Source organism: Octopus sinensis, linkage group LG8 (assembly GCF_006345805.1).
Source record: "Octopus sinensis linkage group LG8, ASM634580v1, whole genome shotgun sequence".
In the NCBI taxonomy this organism is placed as follows: Eukaryota; Metazoa; Mollusca; class Cephalopoda; order Octopoda; family Octopodidae; genus Octopus; species Octopus sinensis.
The window spans coordinates 9,236,923-9,258,789 of NC_043004.1; the positions used below are offsets into that span (position 1 = coordinate 9,236,923).

Below are 21,867 nucleotides of genomic sequence, written 5' to 3' on the forward strand. Positions count from 1 at the left end.
TGGCTAAATCCTGACTCTACAGTTCAATGGTAAAAGGAAGCTGTCATTTTAGATATCAAGAGGAATATAGACTAATGTGTTCTTCCTGTTTGTATAATGGTAGAATTAGTTTTGCTGGGGAATTTACCTGTCATTTCTAGTGGGTTGTGTGATTCCTCAGAATAGCACTCATTCACTTGTTGCATCTCTTTTCAAATTGTGGTCCTCTTCCTAGAACAATCTAAAGCAACAAGGATTATTAGACTACACTGCAAGAATTTATATTTCCTTTATTCCAACTGTGATTTGGTTCTTTTTATATGTAGATATATTTAAAAAATGGAGAGCATTTTAAAACTATCCGCATCGCAAAGCTTATATAGATGAGGTGTATATATTCATTTAATATCTTTTGTGTTTATAAAATGTCTGTATCTCCTTGCCTCATGGTTCTGTTTATTCTCATCATATATATATATATATATATATATATATATATATATATATATATATTTGTAAATATTATCACATCAGTTCCATATCTATATGTAATTTCAATTTGGTAGGTTATATTTTTTATAAATAAATTTATAATGTCTCAACTTGTAAATAAATTTACTTGTATATATTATGTATAAGTATATATTAATTCATATCATTTTAACTTTATGTATAAATTTATATCTGTAAATAATGATGGATCTTTTGATAGAATATATATACATACACTGTTTTAATTGATAATTTTATTTTTCACATATATTTTCAGAACTGTTTCACCTCATGAATATTTTGCACCCCTTTAATCATGTTTGTGTCTTCTAAGTAAGTATATGTATAAAATTCTACTTTTAATGTTTTAATATGCACTTATATTTGTAAATACCAACAGACATGTCAATATTTTATTTTTCATATATATATACATATTGATAGAAATGGTAAGACAACAAAAGAATGAAAGAGACCTCAATATTATATAAATAGAGGAATTTATTTTCAAATGTAATATGTGACAATTATTCGGTAGCCATGATAAAACTCTGAGTTTTGGATGTCGGTGTGGAAATCCATGCCGCCATCTGTTCGGTTATCCGGCCATCTGAAAAAATGCTATGAAAATGACCGTTAAACAAAGGGAAATTACAGGGTATTTTCTGTATTGTCGCCCTTAGCTCTGTTTTTTTCTTGTGCTTGTGTGTATTTAGATGTGTGTATGAACCTTTTTGGTGTGTGTGTGGGATTGTATGTATATATATATATATTTTTTTTTTTTTTGTGAATGGTGTGATTGAGAATGTGCATGTTTTAAGTGAGGGTGGATGAGTGTATACTTAAAGGTGCATGTATGTGGGTCTGTGGGTGCATATGAATAGGTATGGACATGCACACTTGCATAAATACTATGAGCATTTTTACCCCCTTACTCTTATTCCCTCCCCTCACTTAGCAATCATTCTAATAGTTCTTTTGTCTTAATAACGGTCAATCACACAGTAATTTCCCTTTGTTTAACGGTCATTTTCATAGCAGTTTTTCCGATGGCCTGATAACTGAAGAGATGGTGGTGTGGATTTCCACCCCGACATCCGAAACTTGGAGTTTTATCATGGCTGCTGAATAATTGTCTCATATTACATTTACAGATATATACACACACACACACACATATATATATATATATATATATATAATATATATATATATATATATATAATATATATATATATATATATATATATATATATTTATATATATATATAGAATAAAATATATTTTAGTATATATTTCACCTTGTAAAAAACTTTACCAATCAGTTAAATAAAACATTTTTACAATAATAATTTTGTTTGTTTTTATGTTACTTCAAATCTATTTTTCTTGATTAAATGTACAAGTGTATAAAGGGAGTCTGAAAAATAATGCTTTTCACTAAATCTGTTGGTAGTAGAGTAGGAAATGATTTCAAATCATTACATACAGACACTGACTCAAACATCCACAAACACAGACATTTATATGATGGGCTTCATTACAGTTTCCACCTACCAAATTCTCTGACAACACATTGATCAGTCCATGGCTATAGCAAAAGTCATTTAGCAAAGGTGCCATGCAATGCCACTGGACCTGGAACCATGTCTTGCAAATGGTGCTTCTTATCTCATCCAACCATGCCTCCACCTATTGGTCATATTCAGAAAACAATATTTCTTGAGTAACAGTGAAATATTTTAGATAAGTCACACACATTAGTAGTATTTCATTAGCGTGTTCAGAACATTACCACCATCATCATCATCATCATCATCATCATTATAATCGTCATCATTAATGTGCTCTTTCTAATGCTTGCAATGTGTGAAAGGGAATTTGCTGAGACTTATTTTCTACGATTGCATGCTCTTCCTGTCAACAACCTTCACCTGTTTCCATGTCAAGTTATTCTTCCTCATAGCCAAATGTTGTCATGGAAATCTGGAAACAAACATTCTCACATACACCCAAAACCTTATTTCTTGCCAATGGTATGCCCAAAGCCTGCATTTGCTCATATATATATATATATATATATATATAGTACAAAGTAAGAGAGGAGTTATGGGTGTAACTCACTATGGGATATCATTTATCCAATATACTGTTGGTAAAGTACCCAAATTCTTAATACATAAATGTTTTTAATTGCAATGCAATTAAGTCATTTATTGTATTAAATAGGTGAAGGTAAAGAAATATTTTTACCGTAAATTTATAATACAAATAAGAAAATGGAGAAACAAATTTGGTTTGTTCATCAACTTACGGATATTATAATATTGGATTATTTATTCATTTTACAAATGAGAACATCAAATGCATACAAAAATATTATAAAATATATGTATATATATATATATATACAGTTACTTTTACAATGGACTTCTTACTGTTTCCATCTAACAAATACTAATAGGCTATGGAAGCAGAGAACAGCCCATAGTGCCATGCGCTGGTACTGTAACCAAGACCACATCATTGGGAAGCAAGCTTCTTAACCATGCCTCCACACTTGCCGCTTTATGATACATATTCTACTGACTATAAATGTTACTGTTTTGTTAAAATATGATATCATAAGAAATGTTATCAGATCTTAACAAAAACTTGACAATGCAGCTGTGACATTTCTCATATTTTTACTTGTATCAAGAATAAAATTATGAAATTTTTCCACCTCATTAAGTTTATAATGTGAGATGTGATTTAAGGAATATTTAGCTGCAATCTCTTGCAGATCATTTGTCCATGTAGTTATTAGCTAAATAATATTTTAGCAAGGTAATTATACAGCATTTTATGGGAAATATATTTGTAAAAGATGTAAAGTTAGAAAAGTGACAGCATTTTGCTATAATTGTTAAAATAGGTTAAGGAAGAGTGGATGTATTCGATGATGATCAGAAATAATCTAATTGGATAAACTGAACAGAAGGGGAGAACATTGATTCAATGGTTAATAAGGTTTTAAGCATTTCAAAACATGGGAGATAACTGCAAACATCTTTCAACCATATTGGATTTCTTTAGTAAAACATAGATTCCACTGTAGATGCTGAAGCAGTGCTTAAGAGAATCTCAAAGCAAAATGAATGTAATGTAACCTGAGTAGACTTAGAACATGTGTGTATATATAAAAATCAATATGTCTGATGGGTTGCTGTTGATTCTTCTGTATTTTAACATATTGTAACAACCATAAATTCATATTGTTAAGATATAACAATATAGGCGTAGGAGTAGCTGTGTGGTAAGTAGCGCGCTTACCAACCACATGGTTCTGGGTTCATCCCCACTGTGTGGCACCTTGATTAAGTGTCTTCTACTATAGCCTCGGGCCGACCAAAGCCTTGTGAGTGAATTTTGTAGATGGAAACTGAAAGAAGCCTGTCGTACATATGTATATATATATGTATGTTTGTGTCTCTGTGTTTGTCCCCCCAACATTGCTTGACAACCGATGGTGACGGTTCGGCAAAAGAGACCGATAGAATAAGTACTAGGCTTTCGGCGGTTGACAAAAAGGAATCATTTGAGCACTGGGTCAATGTAATTGATTTATCCTTTTCTTCGATGTTGCAGGCCTTGTGTCAAATTTGAAACTGATATAAATAATAGATAGAAACACGCACATTCATGTATTCTACAATCCATTTCAAAAACTGATATATTACTTTCTATAAATCAAGTCTTTATTTTATCAGTTACATTGCTGTTCTCTTATTGTTGTAGTTTTCATAACTTTTCTGCAAGTATGCAACTCAAATATGATAAAATATAAATTGGTTTCTACTAAAATCAGAAAATGAATTCTTGAAATTATCAGAGAAACCCGCTTGATTATTTTTCTCAAACTTTCTAAGATTCTTTATCAGATTTTCCCTATGAAATGACTTCCTACATTTGCTGCACAAATACGAATTATCATTTTTGTTGGGATGTGAGGTTTTATCAGTGGAACAAACTTTAATACTAAATTTGAGCAACACACACACATTTACTTGTGCGCGGGAGTGTGTATGTATGTATGTGTGTGTGCGTGAGTTCGTGCGTGAGCATTTGTTATATGGCGATGCGTATAATTTACTCACTCACACACATAAATATATATATATACACTCACACGTGCACACACACACACACACGTACAAGCGCGCACGCACATACACTCACACATACACATGCATGTATGTAATTTATTAGGTGCCAATATATTTATTTGCAATCATAAAATCTAGAACTCTGCTATTCTGAATTTAGAGATACAGTTTATACATTTATTCGAATATGTACATTATTCAATCTTATCATCATTTATTAAGTTTTTTTCTCTCTCTGTAAAACAAGATTTTTCCCGAGTATTTTACATTTCATATTTCTATAGTTTAATTATGATGTACGTTGCTTCATAATTGAATTTCACACTTATTTCGTGTATGTATGTATGTATATATATATATATATATATATATATATATATATATATATATATATATATATATACATAAGTATATATGCATATATATATATATATATATATATATATATATATATATATATATATACATAAGTATATATGCATATATATTTGTATATATATACATACATGCATATATACATTCACATATATATTTATATACAAATATACACATGCATATATGAATATGTATATGAATATATATGTGTATATATATGCTTGAAAGTATGTGAGTGTGTGTGTATGTATATATATATATGTATACTTATTTATGTATATATATGTACACACATATTCATATGCCTATAAATTTGTATATATGTATGTGTATATATATACGTATATATATTTTGTATATATGTATGCCTATATATATGTATGTATATAATATATATATATATATATATATATATGTATATACATATTTATGTATATATATGTACACACACATATACATTCATATGCCTATGAATTTGTATATATATATATATAATCTCTATGTCATTTTTATTTTTACCCTTAATATGTTATACTTATTCCTGTAATGATAAAATAAAAAAATACTCGTGAAAGGACGCAAGAAGAACTCGAAATGGTTGTATTGATTAACTCCCGAAGTAAATGCTTTGTGGTATGAGATTTACTTGACTGTCCGGTTTCAAATCCTATGAGGATTACCTTTGCCTCTTATGCTTCATGTCCTCGATCGTAAATCCGAAAATATTTATAAATTATCGAGCACCTGTTAACATTCTTTTACTTTTCCTGATGAAGGACTTTTGTCTGAAACACCGAAGCTGTTTCTTTTACAGTTTAATTGTTAAACTAATATAACATTTGTTAGAACTTGTTCCTTCTGTGTTGTCTTCTTTTTGGGCTCATTGTCAACCATAACTGACTACATCTCGCCTAACAGCTCAGGTTGCAGAATCAGCGACCTCAGGTGACTCTTTTCGCAACAAAATCAAGGAATGCGTCTGCGAAAAGTTTACCGATGTCGAACAATAGAGAACAGACTAAGAAGACCTTTCTTGGACGAAACCAAAATACCTCAACTGAACCGAAAGAATGAAAGGAGTTTTTGTGAAGTTCGAACCTAACATGTCTACCTACCAAGAGTACCTCATTTTAGAAATTATTTCCATGTTTTTATCAAAGTTTTCAAATTTAACAATGACTTTCTCTGAACAATTTTTACTATTTATAGGTTATTGTTCATTGTTTATATGATTCGAGATCCAACGTTCTTCAAAAAGAATCTATTTTATGTTGTCAAAGTTTATAAATTCTTTTGACATCAACAACATTCTTACAGGTAAAAATATAATTTCCAAAATTGATTACCAAATCAGAATGATTACTTGGATCCAATGGCAACCCGACTTCGTCATCCACAGAAGATATAGGGATCAGTCCAGAGCAGTAATGCCTTGTTTTATTTGTTCCACCTCTTTACACTACGAACTCAAATCCCATCGAGGGAAAATCCTTCCTTGGTCGATAAAATATTTTTCAGTTCAGGATCGTAGATTTGGTGAATTGTCAGAGTTGTACGGAATGGTTTTCACTATTTATTCTGCTTCTCTGCGTTCTGAGAGATTTTTAGCGTTGCAGCAAAGTCTCAAAATTCATGTAGTGAGAATATGAAATATAGTCTCCACAATCTTCTAGTGAATGCAGCGAACCGGCAAAATCATTGCAGCTTCAAATATACTGCTTTAGCGAACCTCTTCAATGCAGGTCGAAGTTAATTTTACTTTTTATCGTTTGGGGATTGATAAAGTACCAATCATGAACTGAGGTCGATTTTTCTCTTTTAGAATGATTTATGGTATGCAGGGCATCGCTCGTAGAACTCTTTCTTTAGAAACGAAGTAGGATTTATTCAGAGGTCAGCAACATCCAACAGAAAAAAAAAAGCTGGTACGTTGTTGGAATCACTCAAGGATGAATCGATGGAGAGAAGAGAAATATAGGGAAATATTTTATTGGTACTTGAAGAATTAGCGCTAAAATCATAAAATAGTTATGATCTGAACTCTGAACAGAAAACAATGTAATAAGCGTAAATATTTAAACAATTTAATCTTCCAGATAAACGAAATTTATATATTTATTGTGAAGAAAATTTTAAATGTTCAATTGAAAGTCACTCAAAAATGATTATATCTATGTGATTACATTGAATAAATCGATAACTTCGATTAATGATGAGAAAATCAGGAAAAGATAGATTGGTGCTGGTTTTCAGAAGAAGCTGGTTTACATGTTGTCTCGGTCTTCGGAACAGATTTCATGGAAATACTGTTGGAAAAAAGAAACAGAAGAATTATCAGGTTTTGATGGAAATACTCTAGAAAAAAAGAGAGGAAGGATACGTACAGTTGATAAGAAATGTGTATTTTGAGCTCGGCAGAATTTGAACTTAGAACGTGAAGGAAACACCACAAAGCATTTTGTCCGATGTGGTAACAATTCTACCAGTTCACCGCTTTAAATAATAATAATAATAATCCTTTCTACTATAGGTACAGAGCCTGAAATTATGCGGGAGGTGGGGGGGGGCTAGCCGATAATATCGACTCCAGTGCTCAACTGGTCCTATTTTACCGATCCCTGGAATTTGGGAAACAAAAGAGATCTCAGAACTTGAACTCAGAAAGTTGAGATGTAACTACGAGATACCACACGGTACTTCGTTCAGCCTTTTACCGTTTCTGATACGCTACGACCGCCACCCTCACCACCACCACCACCACCACCACAGTGCCAAAAATACAGAGTCGAATGCCAAAAATACAGAGTCGACTGCTTTGAAATTGGAATAAACGTTGTCTCATACTTTCTCAATCACTAAATCGATATCAAATGGAAAAATATACTGATCAAAGCAAGAGCCTTAACACGGTCGCTTGACATGCTAGAAAAAAGTAGTCAAATTTCCTCAAATCAATACCTACCTACAAGTGGCTTGAACATTTAATCCTAGATATACGGAAGGGTATGATAAATGTTGAACTTTGTTTAAACAAGAACAAGAAGATAAGCAAAAACAAAATACAAAGCATTCACTATAGAGAGTAATCTTTCATCCTCACCTGGTTGTCCATAACTACAGCATCTTTTAGTTGCCATTCTTCATCTTCTTGGTTATAGAACTGCGTAAAACTCTCCTTACATACGGAACACATCTGTTGCAAAATACAGAAAAATTGCGCTAGAAAATATTTGTAATATCGTGCCAGATTCTAGTTTTTAAAGATTCGTTAATGAAACAAGAAATACTGAGATAATATAATATATTACAGGAGTCCATAAATTATCTCTACAACTTCCACATTTCCAGACTTCAAATTAATTTATGGATACGCTCCAATATCCAATACATTCTCACTCACATTCATATAAATATAGAACCTGTAAACTAGGTGACAGAGAGCCCTGAAGTAGGGTTGGCGGTAGAGAGTGCATGCCATCGATGAGGTGGCGATTGGTGACGAAAGCACTTGACAAAGCTGATTCATTGATTCGCCGAATGGTTAATCAAAGAATCAAACAATCGATTAATAAATTGGTCCAGTAGTTAACTGGTTAAGTTATAAAGAAGTAGAACAGAACCAGTGCCTATGTTTATTATCGGCATAAGGATCCTCCTCAGATACAACATAATCTTTATATATGTGTGTCTGTCTCCTACGATTTAGACTCCTAACTACTCCCACATTTTGCGGTGCAGTTTAACCAAAACCGGGTATCTTATAGTCGTGATTCATATCGAGCCCTTCTGGGTATTAGAGCGCGTCTACGATAAGTCTACGATTTTAAAAAAAATTTACCATCAATTTTTTTCCATTTTAATGCATTTTTTCGCTATTATATAAGGGAAGTAACTCTCTAAAAATGTCTACGATGAGTCAACGATTTAAAAAAAATTTACCATAATTTTTTTTCCATTTTTAATGCATTTTTTTGCTACTTTTTGGCTATAACTCTCTAAAAATGCTTATATAGTTATCTCCCTTACAAACCCGAGCAACGCCGGGCGATACTGCTAGTGTGATATATATATATATATATATATATATATATATATATATATATATAATACAAATAAGAAAATGGAGAAACAATTTAGTAGGTTCATCAGCTTTTGGATATCAGAATGTTGAATTATTTATTCATTTAACAAAAATGAGAACCTTAATAGCATGCATATATACATTATAATTTAATACATATAAGATAAGAATACAAATTATAAAAATCATAAATTCAACATTCTAATATCCGAAAGCTGATGAACCAACTAAATTGTTTCTCCATTTTCTTATTTGTATTGTAAGTTATTGGTTAAATATTTCTTTACCTTCACCCGTTTAATACAATAAATAAGTTAATTGCGTTGCAATTAAAAACATTTATGTATCAGGAATTTGGGTACTATACCAACAGTATATTGGATAAATATTATCCCTTAGTGGGTTGGATCCATAACCCTTAACTTACTTGGTATATATATATTTATATTTATATTTATATACATACATATATATAAATATAAATATATATATATATATATACAGCAGAAGTGGCTGTGTGGTAAGTAGCTTGCTAACCAGCCACATGGTTCCGGGTTCAGTCTCACTGCGTGGCATCTTGGGCAAGTGTCTTCTGCTATAGCCCCGGGCCGACTAATGCCTTGTGAGTGGATTTGGTAGACGGAAACTGAAAAGAAGCCTGTCGTATATATGTATATATATGTGTGTGTGTGTGTGTGTTTGTGTCTGTGGTTGTCCCCTTAGCATTGCTGGTGTGTTTACGTCCCCGTCACTTAGCGGTTCGGCAAAAGAGACCCATAGAATAAGTACTGGGCTTACAAAGAATAAGTCCCGGGGTCGATTTGCTCGACTAAAGGCAGTGCTCCAGCATGGCCGCAGTCAAATGACGGAAACAAGTAAAAAGAGTATATATATATATATATATATATATATATATATTAAATACAATGTGCATTTAAACACATACGAGGAATCCTCGTATATGTTGAAATGTACACTGTATTTTATGAGTAATACATAGTCTTTGGAATAAATTTTTACACACTAGGCTACTGGAAGGGAAAATTTCTATTAATTTCCATTTCCCTTCGATATGATTATATATATATATATATATATATATATATATATATATATATATATAGGTAAGAAAGTTGGTATGTGAAAGCACGTGGTTGAATATATAGAAAATAGTAAAAAGTGAAAAAACTACAGAAGGCTTGTTTTAAAAGGTTAAAAAATATATATTTGAGTCAATATGTCTGAAGAATGTTATAAATTTTTTTCATACAATGACATAGTATAGAAGAAATGACCGGTTTCGCGTTCAGCTTTTCAAATTTCTTAAAACGTTATGTTTACGTTGAGCGGTGATCTAGATAAGTGATTTCTTCCGGTGTAAGGGAGATAATCGCTTAAAATTATTTGCCTTTCTTTTGGATTGAGTTTCTCTGTATAAGTATGTTGGAATGGTTAAGTTTGGGCTTGTATTTTTCAATGAAGAATGTTTCCTTGTTTAGTCTAATTTGTGTTGGTGTTCCGATAGTTGGGCAGAGATTGAACTTGGACTCTGTTGTGTATGCACACTAGGTTTTAACGATCTAGCTCACTTCCGCTGTTTAGAGCACTGCTTGGAAGGAACGTGTGTAGTATGTGATCTTTGTATTGACCATGACAGAGAAAGTTGTCAGGGCGATACCTGCTCAGCGGCCTACAAAAAGTAGCAGAAAGTGTATGGAAATGAGTGTATGAGCCACACACAAATGTGCGAGTGGTTCAGACGTTTCTAAGATAGCAGAATAAATGTCGATTCTGGGAGACCCGTAAACCGCAGAACTGAGAAAAAGATGTGCGTGCAGCTGTGGGGGGGGATCATCAAATCGCCACCCGTGTGTCATCAGAGGATATGCAGATTAGATCACTGGAGATTTGGGTATGAGATGAATGTCTGCCAACTTTGTACCAAAACTGCTTTCAGCTGAACAAGAAGACTCTCGGGTTTCAGTAATACAAGATCTCCTTGATTGTGTCGGGAGCGATGAAGTCTTTTTGAAAACTTTGCGTTGGCCTCTGAGCAGGTATTGGCAAGCTTTTGGCAAAATTTAATACAGATTCTCTGTTCAGTTTTCTCTGTCATAATCAATGCGAGGATTACACGCTACACACGCTCCTTCCAAGCATTGATATAAACAGCCGAAGTGAGCTAGAAGTTAAATCATAGAGAACATGCACAGCAGAGTTCAAGGTCAATCGTCGCCAAGAGGGCTTTACTCTGCATGCTTTAGCTTTGTAACTATGACAACAGTACAGATACTTATTGATCAGACTTCGTATATATATATATAAATTAGAAATAACCACCTTTTATCAATTCAAAATGAAAAATTAAAATACACCATCTAGAAATTTAATTTAGTATTTCTAAATTGAATTTTTCCCTGTAAGTTTGGAATAATATTCCCTCAATTTATTATTATTATATTATTATTATTATTATTATTATTATTATTATTATTATTATTATTACTATTATTATTATTATTATATTATTATTATTATTATTATTATTATTATTATATTATTATTATTCAGTAGTTTTATTTTTATAGTGTGCTTTCACTTCACTACCGAGCGCAGCTCTGTGTGCCTTGGATATGTGCTGTGATTTGTTGTGATGTTCTGATGGTTATTGTATGGAAAGTGTTCTGCGTAGGATGTGTGCAGTGCCTAGTAGTGCAATTTTCTGTATGTTATATGTGTTTGTAAGTCGGTGTTTTTGTTATGTATTTGTCTGAATATTTTTTTATCTTTTTATTATTATTATTTTTTTTCTTCTTTCAAATTTGCTTCCATTTCTTGCCGAGTGTCTTCCCGACTCCTAGGGCAAAGAAACTCATAGTATACATTGGTAGGCCATTAAACCAAACTCAATAGTTCGTTCATTTTTTTTAAAAATTAAAATACATGAGCAGCAACAGTTCTCACATCGACAATGCTCTTCTCAATACGTGTGATGTACCAGTTAAGACAATCTTTTGCACTTCTTGCAGGGATGGTAAGCCAGGGATCATTCTCATATAATTTTCGGTTCCCTTCTTGATCATTCCTAGTGCTCCTACGATCACTGGTATTGTAACCGCCTTGAGATGCCACATTTTCTCAATTTCAATGAATAGGTCTTTATATTTTCTGAGCTTGTCAAACTCTTTCGCTGAGATATTATGATCACAGGGGATGCTCATGTCGATCAATAAGCAAACTTTATTGTTTTGGTCTTTCACAACAATATCTGGTTTATTGGCCTTAATGGTTCGGTCTGTATGTACTGGAAAGTCCCACAGAATGGTTACATTTTCTCCTTCAGTTACAGCCTCAGGGTGGTGATTATACCACTTGTCGGCAGTTTTGATATTGTAATGCCGACTTATTAGCCAGTGTAGATATTATTATTATTATTATTATTATTATATTATTATTATTATTATTATTATTATTATTATTATTATTATTATTATTATATTTAAAAGAAAACCGGTTCACAATATCTTTTGTTTCCGTTATTATAAATATGCATAAGGCGGCGAGCACGCAGAATTGTTAACGCACCGGACAAAATGCTGAGCAGCATTTCGTCCGTCTTTGTGTTCTGAGCTCAAATTCCGCCTCCCATTCTTTCGGGATCGATAAAATATGTACCAGTTGAGTGCTGGGGTCAATGTAATCGACTTACCGCATGCCCCGAACCTGCTGGCTTTGTACCAGAATTTGAAATCCTTATAAATATGGGTAAGTATTCATGCACATACACACATAGTCACACATTCAATGCACGATTAGAAGCGGGACTCATTGCAATTTCTCAGTTGGTTTTCCTACTTTGGTGCTTATATTTACAAATTTTCCTAATAACGTTTCATTTTATCAAAGCTTGCCTTTCTATTATTTGCCTATTTCTTTACTACCCACAAGGGACAAAACACAGAGAGGACTAACAAGGACAAACGGTTTAAGTCGATTACATCGACCCCAGTGTGTAACTGGTACTTAATTTATAGACCCCGAAAGGATGAAAGGCCAAGTCGGCCTTGGCGGAATTTGAACTCAGAACCTAACGGCAGATGAAATACGGCTACGCATTTCGCCCGGCGTGCTAACGTTTCTGCCAGCTCGCCGCCTTTCTATTATTTGCCATTAAAAAGACGTCGTAACAGACAGAATAACAAACATTATAAAGACCTTTTTGTATATTGGCATAAACAGGCACCCGAAGAAGTAGCATCTACTTACGTCATTAATACCCGGAATTAACTGGGGCTTTTTGGCAACTTGTTTTTCTTCTGGGTTGATATCTTTGATACTTCTCTGTTGCTGTTCCTCTGCCAATTGTATAAAGATACATAATTATAGGAAGAATCTAACGTGCAGGCTTCCGCACAGTTTTAGTCTACCCATTTTCACTCACAATGTTTGGTTGAACGCGCGAGTAAGTAAAAAAATAAACACTTAAGTGTCGAGCAGTAATATCGAACCCTCAACGTATCGATTTCGAATTGAACCTTCTAACGATTTAGCCATACCTGTGTCCGTACAGAGATGTATGCGCAAAATACACCATAAATTTGCATATATATATATATAATATATATATATATATATATGTGTGTGTGTGTGCATATACACGCATACAGACAATTATATAGTCTCACATACGCTCCACACATACAACATCCATGCAAGCCAAGAAAAGAACCTCGACGTAGTTACTCGTCCTGCAAAAATAGTCACCAGATGTCCCTCGCATCACGTAATCGCCGATTTCTTTATATTAAAAACCCCGGCAGGATGTTCATGGATGGAAAATTTTTGCTGAAGATCTCAGTCAAGACTTACCTGCGGCTAAACAGCAATAACATGAACAAAAATAACTCTACGTGGTTGCTGGAGCTACTAGAAATAGCAGATAAATCGCTGTCAAAATGTGTAACCTTGATTTGCTATGATGTTTAGCGCGTCGAAATGACACCACCGCCGCCCTCACGCTGGCTTCTTACTATCTCCATAGAAACAAGTTTATTAACTTACTAATTCCCAGTATTTCTGGAATCTGATATTATCCTACATCTCTTGAAGGCGGCGAGCTGGCAGAGACGTTAGCACGCCGGGCGAAGTGCGTCGCTATGTTCTGAGGTCGACTTTGCCTTTCATCCTTTCAGGGTCGATAAATTAAGTACCAGTTACGCACTGGGGTCGATGTAATCGACTTAATCCGTTTGTCTGTCCTTGTTTGTCCCCTCTATGTTTAACCCCTTATGGGTAATAAAGAAACAAATTATCATACATCTCTTCACTCCGAACGTTGTTCGTATCCGCCAGAAAAAAAACAAACAAACAATAACATACCAATATTTGGTGCCACGTTCTCATACCAATTCCGACATTTCAGGAACTTTCTCTCTGTCTTCAGCTCATTTTGACGGAAATGTTTATCCATGTGTTCTTTATCAATAACCGAACTTCTTCGACCGCATGTTGAACACTGTTTACCGTCATAGAGATTTTCAATCAGCAGATTTGGGAACCTAAAAAAGCATCAATGCTGATACGCTTCATATACATACTTACATACATACATACATAAATACATACATACATACATGCATACATGCATACATACATACATACATGCATACATACATACATACATAATGCATTCTTACATATATTCATACATACATACACACATACATGCATGCATGCATACATACATACATACATACATACATACATACATACATACATACATACACACATTATTAATATTTCGCTCAGGCGTTGCGATGCTACTAACTTGGTGTTAGAACTCAATATACATAGACTCCAGTACAAAGCGTCGGTCGAATAAAGAACAGAAATCAGAAATTTGGTTGGCAAAGGAAATAAGCAATGATGTTATGAACTTCCTCTAAAGGTGAATAAAGTTAAAACATGGTCTGGTTTACACGTTTTTTATTATGCTATTTTAAAATTAAAAAAAAAAATTATTTTGTAATGGTCATAAAGTTAAATTAGCGCTATTATGCGTAGTGTAGTCATCAGAGTAAAAAAATGTGAAATCATAAAACAAAAGGAAAAATTAAGAAAAACATAATAACTAATCAAACACTTAGCTTAAGCAAAGGCAACCACAAAACCCGAAGAAACTATTGACAAAGGCAAAATTCAACATGAAAAAACACAAAACACTCGCGATATTCAAGTGTAATGATAACAGATGTGAACGTGTCAATACATGCATACATGTAGATCCGTTAGAACAAAAAATGGGCAGAATTTTGCAAATGCAGATATGAACTACAAAAGCAGGAATTTAATCTATTGCATTAAATGCCCGAATTGCGAGGAATTATATATAGGCGAGACAGGGAATGCATTATCGGAACGCTCACGAGTCCACAGACAACAAATCCGGAACAGTAATTTTCGCCAAATTCCGTTGAGCAAACATATACGGACATGTGGTCAGAAAGTGTTTCAAATTTTTCCTTTCCACAAACTACATGAGACACGTGAGGTTGGAAGAAAGATAAAAGAAAATTGGTTTATAAAAATATCCAAGGCTGTTCTGAACGGAAATACCAGCAATAATATAACAACCAGTTAATGACATGGATTAATAGATATAAACAAGTTACAGGATGTCGGTACGCCTAGCAAATCATGTTTTCTTTTAAGAGCGTGCGGATTGGTCAAAAAGGTTTGCTAAAAATTCAGCAGGCTGGAGCGTTCCAAGAAGTATTAAAGTTGCCAAGAACCCAACTGTCAGTTAAAAACATTTGAAATCTGATGAGTACATTATGTATGAAAGCGCTAATTAAATTTTATGAGCATCACAGCATAAGTTTTTTTTTTAATGTTAAGTATCATAAAGCAAAACGTGAAAACCAGACCATGTTTTAACTATATTATTCTATACACATTCACAAAATATGTATATATATATATATATATATATATAATATATATATATATATATATATGGAAAATAGTAAAAAGTGAAAAAACTACAGAAGGCTTGTTTTAAAAGGTTAAAAAATATATATTTGAGTCAATATGTCTGAAGAATATTATAAATTTTTTTTCTTACAATGACATAGTTTAGAAGAAATGACTGGTTTCGCGTTTAGCTTTTCAAATTTCTTACGTCGCTATGTTTATGTTGAGAAGAGTTATCGTTATGTTTATGTTGAAAAGAGTTCTAGATAAGGGGAGGTAATAAGTGATTTCTTCCGGTGTAAGGGAGATAATCGCTTAAAATTTTTTGCCTTTCCTTTGGGGTGAATTTCTCTGTATAAGTATGCTGGAATGGTTAAGTCTGGGCTTGTACTTTTCAATGAAGAATGTTTCCTTGTTTAGTCTAATTAGTGTTGGTGTTCCGATAGCACATTGGTAAAATGGAAAGATTAAAAATTGTGGTAGTAGTTGCTTTGCGCATTTCTCAATGTGCTCACTAAAAGGTATCATTCTGTATTCTGGGAATGCAATCTGTTGTCGATGCAGTGTGCATCTACGTCTGAGTGATAGTCCCGTGGATCCCACGTAGTCTTGGTGGCAGCCCGAGCATTTTATGGCATAAATTATGTTTTCAGAGGCACAAGTAGAATTAGATTTGATCTTGAATTTCTGTCCCTCTTTGAAGAGGAATTCTGATCCTTCTAGCAGGTTTGGACATGTTGCACAGTTCGGTCTACCACATTTTTTTACTTTTGCATCCGTAATTTCAGAAAACAATTTTGCCTTTGTGAGAATCTTTTTAAGTGATTTAGGTTGTTTGTAGCTTTTAATGATTTGGTGTATGTTTAGAATTTCCTTTAGTTTGGGGTCCTTATGAAGTATTGGTAAATTCTGGGTGATGATGGTGAAGGCTTCTTTGTTTCTGGGGTTGTATGTGGATATGTAAGGTAGTATTTTCTGAAAACATAATTTATGCCATAAAATGCTCGGGCTGCCACCAAGACTACGTGGGATCCACGGGACTATCACTCAGACATAGATGCACACTGCATCGACAACAGATTGCATTCCCAGAATACAGAATGATACCTTTTAGTGAGCACATTGAGAAATGCGCAAAGCAACTACTACCACAATTTTTAATCTTTCCATTTTACCAATGTGCTATCGGAACACCAACACAAATTAGACTAAACAAGGAAACATTCTTCATTGAAAAGAACAAGCCCAGACTTAACCATTCCAGCATACTTATACAGAGAAATTCACCCCAAAGGAAAGGCAAAAATTTTTAAGCGATTATCTCCCTTACACCGGAAGAAATCACTTATTACCTCCCCTTATCTAGAACTCTTTTCAACATAAACATAACGATAACTCTTCTCAACATATACATAACGACGTTGCTGTTATGCAAAAGTGTCGTAAGTTCAAAAAATTAATTTTTCGGAAAACGAAAAAATAGTTTCACCATTCCATTTCTTTTAGCATTAGCAACAGTTTCAGCTTAATAATAATACTTTGTTGGGGGCATAAAATCCTGACTCCATGCTTGTATGATATTTTCAGTCAGAAATATTTTTGCAAAACTGTCGTATGTGGGACTTACTACACTTTTGAAAAATGCTGAACCATTGCGCTACACTTTGACAATTTCCATATCTCGGCATCTGAAGCAGCTGGAGATACGACAGTTTGACCAAAAGAACCGGTTATTGCAAGCAAAATGAAATATTGGAAAAAAAACACACATTTGGCCAAATTTGGACATAGGACAGTTTAATATAACAGAAAAGTTATATGTGTGTGTGTGTGTGTGTGTGTGTGTGTGTGTGTGTGTGTGTGTGTGTATATATGTGTGTGTGTATATGTGTGTGTGTGTGTGTGTGTGTGTGTGTGTGTGTGTGTAAGCATGCACACATGCATACGTGATATGGCATGTCAGAAGAATCGGAAACCTGATGTGTGAATAGGAGTTTGATACATATAACAAAACTTTGATAATTTGACTTATTCTGAAAGCATATCAAGAAATAATATCAGATTACAAGAAGTTGTCACCCACACAGTGAGACGCTCTTTGTTGAATATTGGTAAAATGGCTTTCATTTTCGCCTCACTTTCTGAAGTGTACATAACTTGAATATTGCAACCAATCTTTCGGCCGTTAATGTCCATTATTTTATATTCTTGCCAGTTGCTTGGACTTAGCTGCGAGGATTCGTCTTTCGGTGGAGTTGTGTCTTTCTGGAAACCACGATAGAAACTGCAGTTAACGACAGTAAAGCGACTGGATACAAAGCTTTATTAATGATACATCTATACTTCAACATAAGATACCACAGATGCAGATACACGTGCACAGGTGGAATAGATATGAAGCGCTAATTGTTAAGTGGAAGCTATTTTGTATAAAGAACTCAAAGTAAGATTTATGGTCTTCTATAGTTTTGCTTAATATTTTCATTCTAATGTATTTAGAAGGCATTTATTGTCTCTTGATATATAAAAACGATTGCATCGATCCTGTATTCGTAGTATATACATACATACATATATACATATATACATATATATATATATAATATATTATATATATATAATATATATTATGCATACATATATACATACATTTATATACAATATATGTATATGTATATAGATAATACGTATATATAAGGCACAAAAAGAAAATGACTCTCTTCAGACACAACTGTATATATAGATATGTATGTATATATATATATATATATATATATATATATATATATATATATATATTATATATATATATAATATATATCTATATATATATATATATATATAATGAACATTATATATATATATGAAACATATATATATATATATAACACTAGCAGTATCGCCCGGCGTTGCTCAGTTTGTAAGGGAATAACTATAAAGCATTTTTAGAGAGTTATAGCCAAAAAATAGCAAAAAAATGGAAAAAAAATGATGTAAATTTTTTTTGAGAGTTAAAAAAGGTGAGTTGCGTCCCTAGACGGTCTGTGGTTTGTGTTTCTGATTCTCGACCCCATGTCGAATTTATCGATTTTTTTCAGAACTGGGGGAACTTTTCAAAATTTTCGCTGCGTTAGTTTTGAATTATGACATTGGGCTATGTGTGTGTCAAGTTTCATCAGAATCGGTTGAAAGCCGTGGTCAGCGTGAGGGTACAAGCAAACAGACACACAGAAACACGCACAGACAAACTGCCGTTTATATAGAGAGAGATAAAAACAAATACATCACCGAAGCCTGCAAACTCTCCACTGACATCCACATCAACATCAAAGCACCGGAGGACCTAAAACTAAGGCCCATCGTGGCTGGCACCTCCTGTGAAACACACCGCCTGAGTAATTTCCTAGACATCCTTTTGAAACCTTTCCTTACCCACATCAAAAGTTTCATTAGGGATGATCTGGACTTGCTCAAACACCTCCCGAAAACAGTTAACGAGGAGGCGCTCCTGGTATCTTTTGATGTTATCAACCTCTACACCAACATCCCACACGAATATGGTATATAGGCAATTGACTTCTGGCTAGAAAAACACCCAGGGACATTCCCTGACCGCATTAACAAGACTTTTATTACAGAATCTCTCAAGTTCATTCTGACAAACAATTTTTTTCTCTTCGACGACACACACTACCGTCAAAAATGTGGTATTGCGATGGGTACCAAGGCTGCACCAGTCCTTGCGAACCTCATAATGGGTTTCTTCGAACTATCACTCTATGAAATATCACGCCAGAAATTTGGACATGTTTTCCACACCTACCTAATGGAAAACTGGAAAAGGTATTTGGATGATTGTTTCATCATATGGAAAGAACCTTATGAAAAACTCCTGGAATTCAAAACCATACTAAACAACATACATCCCAACATCCAATTCACTATGGAATTAAGCAAACATCATCCCCCATTCCTTGATCTCCTAATTATAAAAACACCTAAGAACCAAATCATAACAGGCATCTACCACAAACCCACAGACTCACAACAATACCTCCTCTTTAATTCATGCCGCCCAAAACACACCAAGACAAATATCCCTTTCAATTTGGCTAAAAGGGTATGCACCATTGTCTCGGATCCAAAAACACGAGAAATACGCCTTCAAGACCTCAAAAAACACTATTACAACGCCAATATCCCTCCACCCTTATAGAGTATGGAATAAAACGCGTCAAAGAACTAGATAACATTACACTGAAACTACCCAACCTAACACCACACACAACCTCAAAACTTCCATACATTTCCACCCACAGCCCCAAAAATATCGAAGCATACACCACAATCATACAAAACCTCAGTCTACTGTCAACAGACCCAAAATGAAAAACATTATAAATACACACCAAATCCTCAAATGTAAAAGGCAACACGAATCTTTAGAAAAACTCTTGACAATGCCAAACTTCACACCCACACATCCACCCCCAGCAGCAAAACAATGTGCACGCCCAAACTGTGGTACCTGCCCCCCCTACTTGAAGGTTCTGAATTTACCTTCAAACAAGGTACGAAGTTTAAAATCAAGACTAACTTCTCCTGTTCCTCCGAGAACCTTATCTACTACGTTCTCACATGCGCTGGTTGCCAACATAATTATGTGGACAAACGAGTCTCCCGTTACGTAAACGAGTAGCGGTGCATAAAGAACAAATAAATCTCCCGGAATACCGACAAATCCACTGAGTGACCACATAGACTCATGCGCTAAAGACTTAAACCCCAAATTCTATATATTCCTACCAATGTAAAGACGGGATCACCACACGGGAGAGAATTAACAAGGAGAATCTCTTTATTGAAAAATTCCAAACACAACTTAATATACAAACTCCTCGTTGATCAAACTTCCTTTTTCTACCTCATTCTTCATGGATGGACTAACACAAATATATAAGGATACCATAGATTCATCACTTCAAGCTAAAACTTATATTCTTTAAATATCATCTTTACTATTGTTGTTATTACCATCATTTTTATTATATATGATATAACAATCTGAAATGTAATTATAAATTAGTCTATGCAAATTTATATAATTAGAAAATAATATAAATAAAGTGTGAAAATCTGAAAGTTAAGTTAACAAACAATTATATAAAAAAAGATAATACAAATGAAGCTAAAATGATAATTTTATAATTTGGGGTTTATTAGCAGCCTTTATTACAGGGGATTTTGTGAAACAAAAATTGAAGAACTCAAAAGAGTTGTCTCCCCTTATTCACAACACAGGAACTGAAGAACCACAATTACTACTACTTCCTGTTTTTGCCAACATCCTTAATTAAACCAAACAACACATGGTCTTAATCCTATTGGATCCTAATAACTCAAGGTAACTTTTTCGTGAACAATCATTAAACTCAAGATACACAACGAACTCACAATGTATCGGAGTACTTATTTTTTAATTTTTGTACATATTTATTATTATTCTTTTGCAAAAAACAATGCAACTTTCTTTTTTTCCCCTTTCTCATTTTTAAAAAACCTTTTTTACATAACTATTCTTGATAAGTCACACTATGACGAAAACCGGTTTGAATAAATATATATTTATATATTTTTTCAATTTCTCATTTCATTAAAATTTTCTTTCAATTTAGCATTCTGCATTTTTACAATTTTTCCTTGCTTATCATTTCTCCACGTGCGGTCAACACAACCCCACCACTTATTGATCTATATATATAATATAATATATATATATAATATATATATATATATATATTATATACTATATATATATAT

At 33.5% G+C, this 21,867-nt stretch overlaps 1 protein-coding gene across 2 annotated transcripts in view; it reads right to left on the reverse strand.

The window, feature by feature from the left end:
* Positions 1–7,245: 7,245 nt before the first annotated feature.
* LOC118764405 (myotubularin-related protein DDB_G0290005-like) overlaps positions 7,246–21,867 on the reverse strand; it is a 35,065-nt gene continuing 20,443 nt past the window's right edge. Inside the window, exons 4-8 of one of the 2 annotated variants that reach the window (XM_036505179.1) lie at positions 18,131–18,312; positions 14,455–14,633; positions 13,342–13,430; positions 8,095–8,187; positions 7,246–7,300 (exon numbers count right to left, since the gene is read on the reverse strand). In XM_036505179.1, the coding sequence (XP_036361072.1) occupies positions 7,259–7,300; positions 8,095–8,187; positions 13,342–13,430; positions 14,455–14,633; positions 18,131–18,312 (585 nt within the window). In that variant the 3' untranslated portion in view covers positions 7,246–7,258. Of the gene's footprint in view, positions 7,301–8,094; positions 8,188–13,341; positions 13,434–14,454; positions 14,634–18,130; positions 18,313–21,867 lie in introns of both variants that reach the window. The other variant, XM_036505178.1, reaches the window with a different exon arrangement.